Below are 16,732 nucleotides of genomic sequence, written 5' to 3' on the forward strand. Positions count from 1 at the left end.
CGATGGTGACGGGCAGATTTTATGCCACTGGTTTAAACTCTGGATGTCACAGAGCAATCATAAATCTTATTATTGGGTGGAATGAGTATGTTAATAATGTAAAACCAGAACAGTTTATGAATATTCATAGTTCCTGTGATAGATCTGGGCGAGGCTTTATGGGATGGCTTGTAGCTCTGCCCTGGGCAGACAGCTCATTCTTAACAGCTATTCATTATTTGAAGGTGCCACCGTGGACTGGCTCATCTGTAAAAGCACTAAAGTGGTTTTCAGTCTCGAGTCAAACAGTTTGGGATCTGTGAGACTCCTCTAAAGCACTGCATTTGACACTGTTAGCATAGTTTTATACATTTTTCATTTGTTGTTGTCTCCTCTGCATTATTAAAGGGTTACTCCAGCAATTTAGCATTTGCTCAACAATCAAGCTTCAGCGAGCTCTTGTTGATTGTTTTCCATCAGCATTAAATATTATCTGGACTTGAATCTTTCAATGACTGATGGGTATATTTGTGTTTATATTCTTCTTTATGCTTTTCTTATTTACAGTGAGATGTGTAAATATATATGTAAACAATTAATTGATTTCAGTTTTCCCTTGAAGAAATCACTCACTGGATGTTGAACCTTTAGCCCACATCAGCCTGGTTATCTAAATCTACCAGATCCCACAGACTCTGCTTTGATTAAAAATGTTCAGCCTCTCTAAAAATGAATAAGTGGAGGAAGTGCTGACACAACAAACGGCCACAAAGATAATGATAAATGTGTTTAATAAAGATAAAGTTTAAATAGTTCAATTTTACAGTTTTCAGCAGAAAAGCAGGAAACTGGAAACACAACATATCACTGGAACACAGGACTACTCTGTCTCCTTTGTGGATTTTCCATCGTTTACAATCCTTCTGAACATTGGTGCATGCTGTTTGTGTATGTCAATGCAGTGAGGAACGTTTCATGCAGAAATAACTTGAGCCACAGCAGAAAAAAACAAGAAATGCTAATTCTAATTTTAGCACAGCAGAGCAATAATTTAAAGGAACATATATAAATCCATACCAAGGTGCCGCAGACAAACATATCATCAACTTTATTCTGCTGCTTCAAACTACATGTGTTTCTGTTTTCAGAACATGTTCTTTCACTGTGTTTGTCCAAACTGCCAATTAACCGAGCTCTGACCTCACGAGAGTCTACAGGACCTCTCTGGACGCCCCGCAGTGCACTACAGCGACAGCACTGCACGTTCCAGGGGACACTGTCTCCTGTCGTCAGTCCTGCCCTCGGCTTTCTTCTTCTTTAGTTCAAAGACCCCGTGGGGTATCCAGTGCTCATAATTAATTGATCCAGTTCTTGTTTGGTTCCATTTATAGTTATGTGCCTCTTTACAGTGAGGCTTCCTCCTCACCCCCTACACACAACACACAACCCTCATGATCAAGCACATTATTATCAGGTTGCAGTGTGTCAATGTCCCAGCAGGGTAACAGCGGAGTGAATCTTTGGTTTGTTTTATCTCCTCCCTGATGCTGTCATATTCACAGAAAAACACATCACACGCAGTGGGAGCCTCGCAACACGCGGCATGCATTTTTCAAATGCTCAATCTGAAGAGCTGGCACCACCACGCGGCCTCTCAGTTGCTAAGGCCTTGATGGGGGTGCTGCCTTTCTGGTGGGGTTGACATCCATATTGAATGATGTTGCTGGTTGCGTGGCAGCGATGTGACTCTGTTTTTCTCTGAGAAGAGGGCATACGCGCTGCCTGCATCGATCAGAGCACAAACATCTGATGAAGTTAGGAGTTTGAGATGAAGGAAAATTAAATATGTGATCAGGATCAGGGCGCACTGGTATTAATGATGCTTCTGCACAGTTTCTACAGCAGTGGGAGAAAAAAGGACAACATGGTAACTGTAGATGATGATGGAGACTGTTGCTGCTTTCCTGATGAAGACAGTTGTTTAGCTGACAGTAAGACATATCAAATTCTGGAAACCAGGAACATCTTAAAAACAATCTACTTTAAACTTTATTCTAGACTAGTTGGCATCTATTAGGTTCTGTCCTGTTTAACTGAGCACCACTGCAAAGCAGATACTACTAATGTATTGATGATGTCTTCCACAATGACGTGACACAGGAGGGGCTTTTCTCTTTATCCATTTTCTTAATTATACCATCAGCGTGCTAAGACCATGAAAGATGGTGGTCTCGAGTAACTCCCAGTAATTTAATCTGATTAACTTTGTTCAGCAATATAATACCAGCCGTAAGATGCATTAAAATCATTAAATGAAGTAACAGCACCACTGCAATGAACATGGAAATCCATCAAAGCTTACTGAAGTAAAACTACAGAAATACTAAAGTCAGTACCAAACTGCACGTTGGACCTCACCCAGGTTTGTTTCTAACTGAATTAGTGTCTCTCCGACGTCTTTTTGTGAAGAGACAGATTCCCTCTGTGGGTACTTTTATATAAATCCTTTACTAGTCATTACATTATTTGACCACTTGCAGATTTATCTGCTCACATTCTGTACAAACTCCAGCTCCAGCACTTACTGTCCCTGCATTTTCAATATTACTACTTCTTCTATTTTATGAGAGAGCACGTTCGCACATATTCTCACATTTTACACAGTCACTTTCATCTTTACCTCCACAGAACGCACTTTCATGGTTCTTCATGTGTTTACTGTCGGGCAATATCAGAAGCAATTCAGTAAAAGCAACATTACACAAAGGAAGAAACAATCACATTTCTACAAGATTGTAAGTCTGAATGTGCATAGATGAGTGAATGAGCTGAGAGGAGAAAACCCCTGGACTAAAAGACGAGGAAAAAACCAATAATCTCTCCCTTGCGGCGTCTCTATTTATAGGAACTGCATGTCGCTTCAGATTAAGGTCAGTGGCAACCATCTGCTGCCCTCTGCAGGGGAAAGCTAGTTTGACTTTTTGTTGTTAATTGATATTTGTTTATTCTCTGAGCTGGTCCACATGCTTTATATTTACCTTTATCAAGAATTATGTAGCCTGAACACACAGAATCTTCACAAAGCAAGTGTTGTCTGTGAACTGCACATACTTTACATCATGGTATATTACACGCCTCACATTTTAACCACAGGAGGTAGTTTCATGAATGGGACCATGAATTCACCTTCTGAAATTCCAATATCAGCCCAGATGATATAAAAATTTAACTAAGGAACAGATTTTTATTAAATTACCACTGATTCTTAGAAAAAAGTAACATTTTTATTATCACAAAGAGGAAAAACACGACCTTATGGGAAAAGCAAACATTTGCATTTCACTCAGTAAAGTTCAGACGTACATCCACTCTTAATACCTCATCATTACTTTCACTTAATCAATGTTTAAAAAGCCTCTGGTGTTGTGTGACAGAGCAACCACGTTACAGTACCTGTCTCAGCTTGCACTGTTGAAATAAAGCCCAAGGATTAAATGTTTGATTTGACGCGCTGGTTTGTTTCCAGGCTGATAGAGAACAAAGCCGCACAACTTAGTATACTAACGTAAATTTTATTGTGTGGTGTTTTGCAGGAAAACAACTCTCGTCAAGTTCTCAGAACACTTGTATTTGCATGACATAAAACTAATGAAAAATAATGCACACCTCCATGGTGAAAACTAACAGAGACACTGGTTGCACATCACTGTTGTGCAGAAATCAAATTTAAAACACTTTCATAAAACTAAGTACTAAAGTGTGCTTCATTAAAGGCGTATACTGAAAATAAAGGCCACACGTCAAACCCTGTAACGTCATGACTGCAGATCCTTAAATCTGAAAGCAGAAAACAATGATTCTGTGTCCTACATCCAGCCTACAGGTGAAGATTAACAGTGATCCTTCTGATCTTTAAATGAGATCAAGGATCTAACACTCGACCTTGTTAAGCTTCCACAAATGCACAGATGAGAGTTGATGAAAGCTACAGAAAGGCAGGAGGATCCTACAGGTTTCAAATCCCTTCACAGGCTGCTACATCACGTAGAACCACACATTCAACAGTATTCCTTTTTCTACGTTCTGTCCATTTCACTTAAACCCTGAAGAACTCAACACAACAACATCAAAGAGCAAATATAACAATATAAAATGTAGAGATGATCTTTGAAAAATACTGTACACTGGATCAAGTCCAGACGTCTCCCACAAAAAGCAAGTTACGAACAAACTGAAGCCTTGTGCACATGGTTTCACATTTAATCTACATTCAGTTCAGCCATCTTCAATAGTCCAGTAAAAAACGTATTACAATGCATGGTCACTTGGTGCTATGAAATCTTACAGCATGTCCTTGGAGGAAACTCTTTACAGAGGTAACACAGACACACGATGACGAATCAATGAAAGCTGATGTTTGTTACTGGTGGAACTGTAATTATAATTATGTCAATTCAACACATCCATCTTCCACACAGATTAATGGAATTGTTCTGGGTTCAGCAGTAATTAGTGTGAAATAGCATGAATTATAATAATCTAATTTCTTTCATTAGTGCGACTGCTACTGCTGCTGCTACTTCCACTGGGAGTAATATTAATGCTACTATAACAATTGCTGTTACTACATCAGGGAACACACTGGGAAACTTCCAGAGTTGTATTCTGTTTGATGATGATCTGAACAGTATTTGGTATTGTGTAAATGAAAGAGTATACGTCACTCTTCCTTTTTAAAACATGGTTTTAGGTTTAAGCTACAGTCTGAGATGATCTAGTTTTCTTCTTGTAGGTGAGTAAAGATAATCGTAATCACTCCTAAGTCACTGCATCACTGTTTAGCCAGTGATTCCCATTCTACACATTCACATTACTTGTTCCTTCACATAAACAAACTGCTTTTCATGGCCAAAGGCAATGAAACTTGATTAGAACCATGCGTTAGACTAGTAGTATGTCAACCCTTACTTTAATGTAAGGCAGCTTAGTTACATACTGCAACCCAAGTTATATTTAGCAGATCAGAAAACTGTCACTCCTTCTAAAAAAAAAACATAAAGGGCTGACAGTGTGGAGGCAGCACTCGATGTTATCAGGATCAAAATCTATTGAAATACGTCCTTTAACTGTCTTCTACCAGTGAGGTAAAGTTCACTGTGATTAGAGCATTTAGCAGCTAAAGAAGCAGATTTAAAGAAGGTGCACGCTGGACTAAATGAAGAGTGAATATTGTTGCTTATGGGTACTTAAACAGGGATTTTAGCTTTACTGTTACCCCAAATTATGGGATGATAATATGTCTTTGTTGGGTTTAACTGATTGTTTGGTGCCATCAAATGGCTAAAAAGATCGTCAAGTGTTTCTAATCCAGTCAAACTGTGAGCAAAACATTAAAAACACCTTAACACAGACTTAGCAATGTACCAGGTTCTGCGTACTCTGCAGTAGGCAGCATAACTATCAGTATGGTGAGCAGATATTTAACTCTTTCCTGTTGCAGGACTTTTGGCTGTGTTGGCTCAGTGCATACTTTCTGCACACAGGCCAGACGAGTCTGCAGACAGGAGGCTTGTTGTGACCAAACCACGACAAGAGGAGTCCAAATAAGGAACTGGTCAGATAAAAATAAGAGTTGCTAAGCTTCCCATTCTTGGCCCTGATTGGAGCTGTGAGGGCTAAATATAAAACCTTGAGGTTTCTTGTGTCTTTGCCTCCACAGCATTTCACAGCTCCCTTAGCATTTCATTAAAGTATTGTTCCTGTCCTCCAACCCTACAAACCTCAAGGAAGGGGAGGCCTCACATGGGAGTGAAGCTGAATAAATACAGCAATGTGTCATTACATACAAAAAACTTTGATTACTGCCTCAGTTTGCCAGTGGATGTAAAATGGCACGTAACATCTGTGCAACAACATCGTTCTCTCCCACAGAAACCTGTCACATCAGAAAACTGTCATTTCTGAAGAATTGGACATTACTCTCTCCTTTTACGCTCTTTTAAATATCTCTAGAAAACCTGTAACTCAAAGGAGAAAGGCCTCAGACAATCATAACAGTACACATTCCCTTTTGTCCTCTCTGTACAGAGTATTGTGTCTCTTTCCAGGGGTTTGGTAACATGGCAGTATCCCCAGTAGGCTTCATTTAGAGTGCTGCGCAGAAGAGCCAGGAGCCAAAGAGCCACAGATCCTGATGGATCTCTAGCCAAAGCAGAGGCCTGATACTCTGTGTGTTCTCAGTAGTCCATGGGGACTTAGGAAAGGAGGTGTCCTCTTCCGCCTTGTCAGTACTTATTAATCCCAAAGATCCTCACACCATGCAGCTGCGGCAACTTGGGGATGAGAACAGTGAGTAAGGAAACGGTGTTGACCACAAAATGGACCCGATCGTACTTTGTGTAGAAGCTGGTTAGGATGTACCTGAATCAGAGATAAATAACAGAAGAAGTATTGATTACGGGGATAGTGTGAGGGAGCAGAATAACTATAGATAAACTTTATTCATGTCTGCATCTCTCTGAAGTCCATGACATCACACTGGCCACATGTGAGCATCAGACATGGTGTAGCTTTAAAATCTGGAGCCTCAACTCCTCCTGGGGTGTGAAACAAAATGATGAAGCTGGTGCAGAAAACAGTACACACCTGCAAAACTGCTATCACTACAATGTTCAAGCTGAGCTGGCAAATAAACCTCAGGGAACCTTGCTGCCCTGTAAACTGAACTCTGCTGGGTAATGAGGACAGAAAAGGGCATTAAAGCAGCGAGGAGCACTGCTGCAAATACGAAGCCCCTTAACAACTTGTGAACTTGGCTAGTACAGCTGCAGCATGAATGCTAATCAATTGGCACTCTTCTAGAGCGTTGACACAAGATACAAGAGCAGCACATTTTATAATAACAAGTACAATATTCACAGATTTCCCCCTAACGAGTACATGGTGACTTCAGCCAAGTGCAAGTGTGTGTCCGGCAGATATCTCACGTTGTAAAAATTAATTTTTAGATAATTTCAGAGAGATGCCAGCTGAAAAATAACCTTTGTTCTGTTTGGTTCCAGTACACCCCCCAGCTTATGACAGACTGCTCACACTATGCCCTCTGTTCAGTTTCTTCTCATAAACTCTGCACAACAAGGCTAGTGATAGGTGCACTTAGGACAAGGAGAAAGATACATCCGGTTTCCTGGATATCGTGTATGCCACTATTGATTTGTGGGAGGCTATCTGAACATCCAGGTGAGGTGGGATGTCTGGTATGGACTGAAATAAAGGTAGACCTAGTAAATTCAGTTATTAGAGCTCACTGATTAAAAAGCTCCCTCACCACCAGATCCAGGTTGGACAGCAGCAGTGTTTGGGTTGAAGGGCTACTCACAGGACAATAGGCGTGATGGTGAGGAACTTGCGTGAAGCAGTAAACTGTACTCCATAGTCCATCTGCTCCCAGTGTGTAAGGAGGCGAGCCTTGCCCTGATCTGGGGTCTCAAAGGGCGTCCCTTTGACTGTGTGAAGTAGGAGGTACATGCACTGCAGTGGACAAGAGAAATAGAAGACAGAATAAATATACAGAACAAAATATAAATTACATGCTGGTGAATGAAAACTGCTGGAAGAAAATACAGGTTCAGGACTTGGTCACTTTTATATTCTTAATATACAAAGACGCCCAGGAAAGGCCCAGAAGCAACAAATTAATGTCTTCATTATTGTGGATTCCCATTGTTGGATGAGCTTGTATAGTAACATTTAGCGCTTAGACGCAAAAACCAAACAAAGCTAAACACACCTGTGTAACAACAAATTGTGGTTAATATTGCATTTTCTAAGTTAATGATCAACAGACAGACCAACTCAGTGCAGCTTTCTCAGCAGAATCTGCCTGAATTGTAAGATATGTGCTATTTAACTCACCTAATCTGTCTCCCTACTTCCATTCATCTCATTTAAAGACCACTACGTGTCCTTCACTGACCTAAATCAATGATTAAAAGTTCAGCCAAACTTTGGTACTGGTGCCTACGGCTATTTGGCTCCGCTCACCAAATTGTGGATGAGGTTGGTGAGGGTCCAGACCACAGGTACACTGACGAAGGGAATGCTGAGCAGGATGATGTGCAGGAGGCCGATGCCCAGGATGTAAGAGAGCCACATTCCCCTGCTGTTCATCACTCGCGTGTTGGGGTTCACCTCGCTGTGCGCCGTGCCCACGTTCATGATGGCGGTGGTGCCACTTCAAAGCACACGACCTACGATACAACAAATGAGGTGGTGTGATTCTCTGTCTGCTGTAAGATAAACAGAAACATGTCTGGCTGTTTATTCATAGATGTTGTTAGAGGCTTGAACTGTGCCAGGATAGTATATCAAGTCAAATGTAGTCAATTAACTTGGTATTATGTAGGGCTCGGTGACAGTACAATATAATTATTTGCCAACTTTCAGACACTGATATGAAATTATGTTCTTATACATACAAGAACTTTTGCATGGTGTAATAAATAACACATTTAGATTTACTAATGCATTTAAAATGATTGAAACTTCCTGTTATCATTGTATATATGTAGAAACTAAAGATTTAAATTAGGATAGATCAGCTGAGAAAGTCAACATTCATTTGGTCAACAACATTTGGACTGACAAGAATAAACAATGAGGCAATATGAGCTTGGACACTGGGACATGCTGTTTTGTAACTTGTCTAAATTATAACTGGCTGCACAATAGTACACACGTAGATCTACAAGTGGATTCGTCTGCACTGTTGGTGCTGAATGTGTGCTCATATCTGTCTATTATAACGGAGTTTCAAAGCAATAAAACACTCACTGCAGAGAAAAATGGCTTCAACTCCGACCTGTATGTGCACTAGTCCTCTATCACAGTTTTTGTCTCAGAGATGCCTCCAGTTATGTAACTGAGACTCTCACTGGGAGACCGGCGAGGCTCCAGGGTCTCGATCAGTCACCGCTCCGTATCTCTCAGCTCCAAACGTGCCGCTAAGTGCTACGGTCCGCTCGCACACACACAATCAGCTGAGACACATCCACTTTTCCTTCGTCTTCTGGCGAACAGCTGGTGACAACACGGCGCCGTTTATGATGTAACGTCATCGCTGTTCGTCTTCACGTCGCCTCTCCCCCCCCCCTCCATGTTTCGGGTGAGCTTTTAACTCCTCGCATTGCGCTGTGATTGGCTGGCTTGCGTCACATGGCCTCGACTGACCTATCGCCGTCCAATGCGTTGACGGCATGCGAACCACGCCCACGCGCGACGTCACCTCAGGGGCGGGATCAGGAGAAAAGCTCATGATTGACACTGATGATTTACAAGTAATTTATTATATTAGATATTATTATATATATTATATTTAACATTTAAACACTAATTTATAATTTGGCTTGTTATTTTAATTATCTAAACAATTTTAAGTATTAGTGTGGATAACAGCAACATACTTTTCTTTAACTTTACATTATAATTTAAATAACATTTAGATTGTTTTATAATTCTTATATAATATAAGTCTTTTGTGACTAACAGTAGACATTTGAAATAAAGCTACACTGATGCACTGTGATACTGTACATTTTTGCCCTTTTTCTTTCCAATTTCATTGTATACAATGACAATAAAGGCTATCCTATTCAATAGCCACCAATTAGCCATTATGCTCATCTTATTGAGGGTTGCAGGAGGTTGGAGCTGCTCCCAGACACAAATTAACGTAACTTGCCAGTCTTGTATAATTTATGTATTTTAGTTTTATTGTATGTCATAATGATTCAGTGTGAGCTATTTACTTCCTTTTAGATTCTTGCAAAAAGCAAGTCCAAAGGCAAGATTGTTTATTTAAGTGTCCTGCACCTTAATGACTGTTTGGCCAATGTTTCACCTCCACTTTTGGAGTGATCAATGTCCAAAGTTTGGTACTGGAAGGCATTTTTCCCATGCATCAGCTACCTGAAAGCATAGTTTGTGATCATGGTAAGTCTGGAAGTCAATAGGAAGTGTGATGAGAAAACCTAAAGCCTCCATTACACCTCAAATCAGCCCCTTAAAAAATTAACCATATCATTTACATTTAGTTATTTAAGTCGCTTTTATCTGAAGCGACTTATATCACATTAGATCTTCACCATCTTACTTTAGCCTGTTAGCATGATGGCATTTGGTTATTAGCATTAAACACAACAAACAGATAAAGATAATAGGCATGTCACTAGGCCGGCAGTGGTTCAGTTAGTAGTAATCTATGAACCCCATGGTTAGTGATTTGGCTCCTGGTTCCTCCTGGTAATATGTCAAAGTGATTTATAACAAGACACCAAAACCTTGTAGTAGCACCATCATGTATACGCAGCTGTCCAACAACACCTTCCTTAAGGAAAGTACTGGACTAAATTGCAAATTTTCAGAAAAGATTTCTGACCCAGTAACGATGCAACAGTAGCTGCATAAGAAGTTAGAGAATTGCAAAAGAATGAATCCCTTGGATTTCACTAAATCTTTATGGAAATGCATCCAATAGTTGTTGAGACACAGTGGAAGGAATGTATTCCAAAAATATACAGCTAAAACAAGTGCTTCTTAGATAAGGGACAGCAAACCTCAGAGAGAACAGACTGCTGCACATTGACTATATATAGGTTTGACTCAGGCCTTTGTCCTCTTCAACTCGTAGCCTATTTGCACAACTAAAGACTGCTAATCTGTTGGTTTACTCCAGTCCTTTCTCTCTGAGGGTGTTTAGACATTTCAACATTGTAGTGGCGCTGGAGCAAAAGTCATGTTTTCATCAGTGTCAGCAGGATTCATCCTCTGACCATGACTGGCAATGCATCCAATATTTGTGTTTGTGTTTCAGTTTGGGCCAAAGTTGCAGCTAAGCCAGATAAGCTACATGCATTTCAAGGGTCTTCAGATTTCATTTATATTCACTGTACTAAGAGCTAGTTTAATTAAACAAGCCACTGGCTCTGACACATCTGTGCTTAGGACTTAATACCTGTGTATAAAAGGAGGCCCTTGACTTCTTTTAAAAACAAGGTGAGCAGCGACCTTGCTGGAGGCGACAAAAAAATGACTGACGACGCGGATACTTTGGTCCCAAAATCAAAGACCAACAGTGTCATGTTCTAGATCCCAAGATAAGCCCTAATACTAATTTAGGCCTACAGTAGCCCGAGGCCTAACGGGTCAACTGTGTTCTACTTGCATGCAATGTTACACGACACCCTCTGTTTCTTAGTGTACCCCTCTGTGATGAGAAGCATCAAACAAGCCTGGCCGACTGACAGCGGACTCTCTCATATGTTCGTAGCCTTGGGTGCTAAAGCTGTCTTTGCTATGTAAACCTAGAGCTCTGTTCAACTGCGAACTATGGATGACAACACTGTGAGATCATTGCTGGCAGTGGAACAATGGACAAATACATGAGAGTGATAAAATACACCTCAGAACAGCGACAAATGATGACGCCCACCTGCAATATCAGATCAGCACGTTATCATCTGGTTATATTTGACACTGAGAGACACATTTTTGTTTTTAAAGATGGACAATAGACTTCCAAGTTTTCACAGCAGCGTACTGTAAATACACTTTAGGTGAAAACTACGTGTGAGGACATTGTAAGTAATAAAATAAAATTACTTTTAAAGTGAAAAAGATTTTTCAAATTAAGATTGTCTCAAACTATAAGTCTGAACAAGTATGATAATTACTTATTAATAAGATTCTATTAGTTCAATAGCCGACAGGTTTTTGCTTTCATGTTTTATTGTACTACACCCATCTGGGGAAAAAAAAAAACTTACACTGTGCCAAGAAAGAATGACTATTTGGATATCTGATCTTTGCCGTAAGACAACTCTGGCTTTTATCGTTGCCACTGCCAATGATAAAATCAAAGTATCAAAGACCTGCGGTCGTATCCGTTTCTTCAAACCATAATTTTAATAGATGTTTAGATATGTCCTCTGCAGAATACATTTCTCTACACTTTGCCTAATGCCTACAGGACACCAGGATAAGGCTTTCAGCTGTAATGTGATTCTGTTACTAGCACTTATGCCAGTAGTAAAAGCTTTTAATGATGAGATGCATTCCTGTTCTGGCATCACCTGATGTCTTTAGCTGTGAGTCTATTGTCAACTGTATTAACACAGAAAGCACCAGGACTGAAGTTGTAACACACCCCAGAACAATATGCTCGGTCGACAATGAAGTTTCTACTTGATTGAACTCTAACATTTAAGATTATTAATTTTTTTTACATATTCTTTTGCTATTTTCATGCAGTTCAATGCTTCTAAAGTCAGTCAAACCTATGAAAGCCAACGTTTTATGTATTGAGGCTTGTGTAGTCTTTAAACTATTGAAGTTTTAAAACTAGAGATATCACTACTCCTGAAGAAATGAAGCTTGCTTTCTTTATTGTAACAGAGAATGCAATAATTGTTGTGGCTAAGGAATTTACTATTACATCAATTGGAGTAGCAGATATTGCTATTTCAGTGGTGCAATTTAATAATAATAATAATGATTAGTAGCCATATGGAAGCGGAAATCGAGCCACTAACCCATCCTAACCTTTGGCCAAGCTGTCAATGAAAACACTATGCGCTTGCCCAATTTTATCCTAATTAAAATACATATATTAGCACAACACTCTCTGTATAAGAGTAAAGAGAGGAGTGAGAATGAAAGATAGAAAAAAAAAAAGAAGACGTACCAATAACTGCATGTGACCAGCAGATGTCACCATTAACACACTTTGGGCAGGTTGCTGCTAACCGGCAGTATCTTCTGTGATACACCTACAGTGATGTAGATAACACAAGCGCAATGAGCAAACTTCAATCTCTGTGTAAAGAAAAATTCTCTCTAGTAAAGAAAAATTAATATATAGGTTTTCATATACATACATGTACAGGGCTGTATGCATTAGGTTGTGACTGTGTGACTTCATATATAATGCCTTAGTGCATTTACTTTCACCAATTTTACTTTGCAAAGTGAAAGGACATGGTGTTACTCCACTTACTATAACTCTCACAGTTATTCCTATACATATACGTTAAAATCAGACATATGACTATTTTATATTTCCACTCAAAAATGCATTATAAATCTGCATTCAGCATACTGTGTTTCTCGTTATTTCACGTATTAATTAGCAGCACTTTCTGCACTCCCTGCCAACTCTTAAGCAACATGAAAATGTTCGTTGAAATCCATTAAAACTGAATTGTAAATGGTGTACAGATGAACTTCGACACAGTGAAGCCAAAAAGTGGATTTGTACAAATTCAACAAAGATGATAGCTGAAGCTGGTGAAGAATGTAAAACATTCCCAACAAAATCCATGTGATTATGTTTGTTTTTTTCTACCATTATCAGCTGTCACTGAGCAACACTACAGAAGACGTCACTTAAAAATACAGAAATACGATTAACACGAATGTTTTCTTAAAGTTAATGGCTCTGGGGTTTGAATGGCCTCTAGATGAGCTGGATGTGACAGGAATGACACTGATGGAGCAGTTTTCTCCAATAGCAGAGGTGGACTTGTGACCCAGGCAGGCTTGCATGATAGCCTCGCTGGAAAAGGCTGACGCAGGGAGTCCATTATTGCCCCTGGAGGAAGCTGAGGATTAGAACACCAAAGAATTTCAATAAAAGAAGTGTCTGTTTGGGGGTCGGGGAGGGGCAGGAGGATGGTGGAGGTGGTGGGATTTGGGGTTCCCCTCATTGTCCCAACAGAGATTGAGAGCAAGAGGAGGGGAGTGGGATGGTATTGTGTTTGCAGCTCCTCTGAAGAAGGTGGTTATTAGGGGGGATGGCTGAGGAGGGGTGAGGGATGGGGAGGCTGTTGACTCTTCATCTTGTGTGAACAAAGTCTCTGGCACATAGCCCTCTTCTGTCCCTCTGTCCTGGACTCCCTTGTTTACGAGTGCCATGAATTCTGTCCTTCTCGGTGGGGACCCCCACCAACTCCAACCTGCACCGCAGCACATTGTGGGGCTTAAGTGCCCTTTAATTAGGCCGCCTCAGTGTCCGGCTGAAGACCGCTGAGGGTTTAGGCTCTTCCCTGTGGGACCTTGCTGAGCACACAAATAGAGCTTCCCTCACACAGCCAAGGGATGAAGTGTTTGCTGCTCTAATGAAAAAGGTTTATTTGGGGGAAGAGTTCTTGTTGTCTATGCCCCCTGTCTTTAAGAAGTCCCAACAAAGGCATTGATATTATCTTTAACACTCTCCCACTTCCAGGACACATTAGCAGGGACTCAGCCAACAAGAGGCACATCCCTTCCAAATGTATCTGTGACAGTAAGCACGATGTACTTCCTATACAAACACAACAGACTGTACACTGGGACTTATTAACATTATTATAATATTATCTGGTATTAATTAATCAGCCAATTACTCCACAGATGAAGGCAAAAGAAAATATGTTTGAGTGAAAGTGGAAGGTTTCCATCTTGCGTATAATCTATAGAGGAGCGTGAATTCAAACAAAAAATAGAGCGTAAATTCACATGAATCCACTTGTCCACATGCACAGCTTTGTCATTGTGGTGCAGCACATGTCATTATCATAACAGCAAAAAGCACCAGCGCCAGGGTATAAAGGGGGAGGTGGGCAAGAGGCACTGGGACTTTGGTGAACTGCTCCTACAAAATGAGTAATTTCTGGATGCCACATTGTGTGAAAAGCTTACAGGATGAGGGCTCTGAAAGGACAAGGCAAAGGAAGGATATAAACATGGGAACTAGTGAAATAAAGTGAAAGATGGAAGCAATGAGAGACTGAGAATAATGATGAAAAGAAGTTGGTGAAGGGAGCAGGGCGGGATTGGGCGTGTTCAGAAACTTTTTCGCTACAGCCCAGTGTGTGTAGATACCCTCCTAATCCTGGTTTTATTGGCTGCCTGTGTCCAGCCATGCTGGTCGGATTGAGTAGGGAGGGCAAAGAGGTGGGGGGGGGGCTGAACACATGTCCTTCTTTGTGGTAATACGCTGATTAGGCCTGAGAAAGAGCCGGACCTGGTTACGGCCTTTCTCAGGTCACCGTAGAAACCGGCCCGGTAGGGGACCTCTGTGTGTGCCTCCCCCTCCTGTGCACCTACTGATGCAGACACGCAGAGTGAGGCCTTCCTTTGCAGACATTTGTACAAAACACCACCACCAAGCATTGATCAGTCATTCGGAGATCAGGCTCCGATGTTCTTGACCTTATTCTGCCTTCCCAGACAGTTCACGTTGCACTTGTGGCCTCAACCTGGGACACGTGGTTTCAATGTTGTTCAGATGTTGACCGCAGACTGATTCTTTTGCCTGCACTCATAAATTACACCCCATCCATTCTTGGCTCCTGGCCCTGCACACAGTCTATTGCTCCTACAGATAAAGTGTCATCCAAATCCCAGAGCTGAGCTGTGCACATTTTTGACGATGCCGTAACACACAACAATATTTGTGATTGAAAGCAGACCGCCCTAATTGTCAGCACCATCATGACATACCGCATTTTGACTTGAGGCATTGAAAAGTCATCTTTATTGGTATAGTGCAGAAGACTCCCCACCACAACTGGCAAGAGAGCAGGCTTCATACACGTTTCACAAAGATATCTATCAATTACTGTCACATTTAGAGACTCACGGGACCCCCCACCCCCTGCCCTTTCAAACAGGGCGGTAGGTCGAGTGCTGCTCAGTCACTGCCTGTTTTCCTATCTTCTTTGTTATGGAGAAATAAAACACAGAAGGGGTAAGTGAAGGGGGGCACTCCTCTACTGACCTCCAGACTGTGGTCACTGGGCTCTCCCCCTGCGGTGGGCACTCAGCCTCATCTCTGCAGAGTGCAAGCTCCCAGCCCCTGCTGAGCGACCGTCCAGCCCCCTCAGTCCGACGAGCTCACTCATGCCCCGGAGGTCTTCAGCAGAAGGACCGTGGCCCCCAGCCAATAGACGTGGAAGGAAAAACCTGCTAGTGCATTTAAAATTACTTGTGCAACAGTGTTTTTATCAGAATGACAGACATGTTACAATCTCTGCATTTGACAACATTACCTGACATTTTAGCAGCATCATAAATTAATCTTCACCCTAAAATAGTTTTCATTTTTTTGCAGCATTATTAAATCAATAGATTTTGCAGTACGATTACTTGGAAACAGTTCTCCTGAAGGCTGGCTTCCATATGGCTCCACACACTTGATCGACTGCGTAGTCTATCAGTTAATCCGTCTGGTAACAAATATTTAAATATATTTGTAATACACATTTACATCTTCACAAATCACATTCCTGAGACTTGCAGCACAAACGGCTTGTGCATGGTGCAAAAAAAAATCTATCAGCAAACAGTTTTGCAGAAGATTAGAATAATCCCAATGTTAGAGAAACTTTACATTTATAGAACGAAAGTTATGTGAATTTTCTGATGAAGCCCTTTGTCATTGGTTGCAAAATGTCTTTTACAGCGATCACGTCTTTGGTTTTCATCATTTCCATGATGACAGACTGATAAGATTGTTATCACTACAACTGTCTTTGTTTGATCTCTGCTGGGTATCTTGTTTGTATTCACCCCGATCAGTTTCCTTGTGGGTGAATCAAATCTTGGTTACTTTAGGCTAAGCCCATGACAAGTGTCCCACCCTGCTCCTTCAATCTCTGTCTCCCTCTGTCTCACCTTCTCTGCTTCTCCTCCTTGTCCCATGGCTGCCCACCCCACA

General features: G+C 41.0%; 1 protein-coding gene across 6 annotated transcripts; it reads right to left on the minus strand.

Annotated features, from left to right (window-relative positions):
- Nucleotides 1-4,216: 4,216 nt before the first annotated feature.
- On the minus strand, nucleotides 4,217-15,850 carry ormdl3 (ORMDL sphingolipid biosynthesis regulator 3). Of its 6 annotated transcripts, XM_026351477.1 has the most exons (5): nucleotides 15,794-15,850; nucleotides 12,719-12,803; nucleotides 8,023-8,228; nucleotides 7,358-7,509; nucleotides 4,217-6,399 (listed from the first exon to the last, which is right to left on the minus strand). In XM_026351477.1, exons 3-5 carry the CDS (start codon nucleotides 8,194-8,196, stop codon nucleotides 6,264-6,266), a joined length of 462 nt encoding a protein of 153 aa, XP_026207262.1. In that variant the 5' UTR covers nucleotides 8,197-8,228; nucleotides 12,719-12,803; nucleotides 15,794-15,850; the 3' UTR covers nucleotides 4,217-6,263. The 6 variants fall into 6 exon arrangements, with proteins under 6 accessions (XP_026207262.1, XP_026207260.1, XP_026207261.1 ...); XM_026351475.1 differs by lacking the exons at nucleotides 12,719-12,803; nucleotides 15,794-15,850 and adding an exon at nucleotides 8,840-9,118; XM_026351476.1 differs by lacking the exons at nucleotides 12,719-12,803; nucleotides 15,794-15,850 and adding an exon at nucleotides 8,840-9,118 and having other exon boundaries at nucleotides 8,023-8,267.
- Nucleotides 15,851-16,732: the final 882 nt, after the last annotated feature.

Source organism: Anabas testudineus, chromosome 19, assembly GCF_900324465.2.
Source record: "Anabas testudineus chromosome 19, fAnaTes1.2, whole genome shotgun sequence".
NCBI lineage: Eukaryota > Metazoa > Chordata > Actinopteri > Anabantiformes > Anabantidae > Anabas > Anabas testudineus.

Excerpts from the sequence above, each read along its gene's own strand:
- ormdl3 (XM_026351477.1), bottom strand. The coding sequence starts at position 8,196 with ATGAACGTGGGCACGGCGCACAGCGAGGTGAACCCCAACACGCGAGTG. Across the intron at positions 7,510-8,022 it reads CCAACCTCATCCACAATTTG|TGCATGTACCTCCTACTTCA; the intron begins GTGAGCGGAGCC and ends TGTCCACTGCAG. Across the intron at positions 6,400-7,357 it reads ACCATCACGCCTATTGTCCT|GTACATCCTAACCAGCTTCT; the intron begins GTGAGTAGCCCT and ends TCTCTGATTCAG.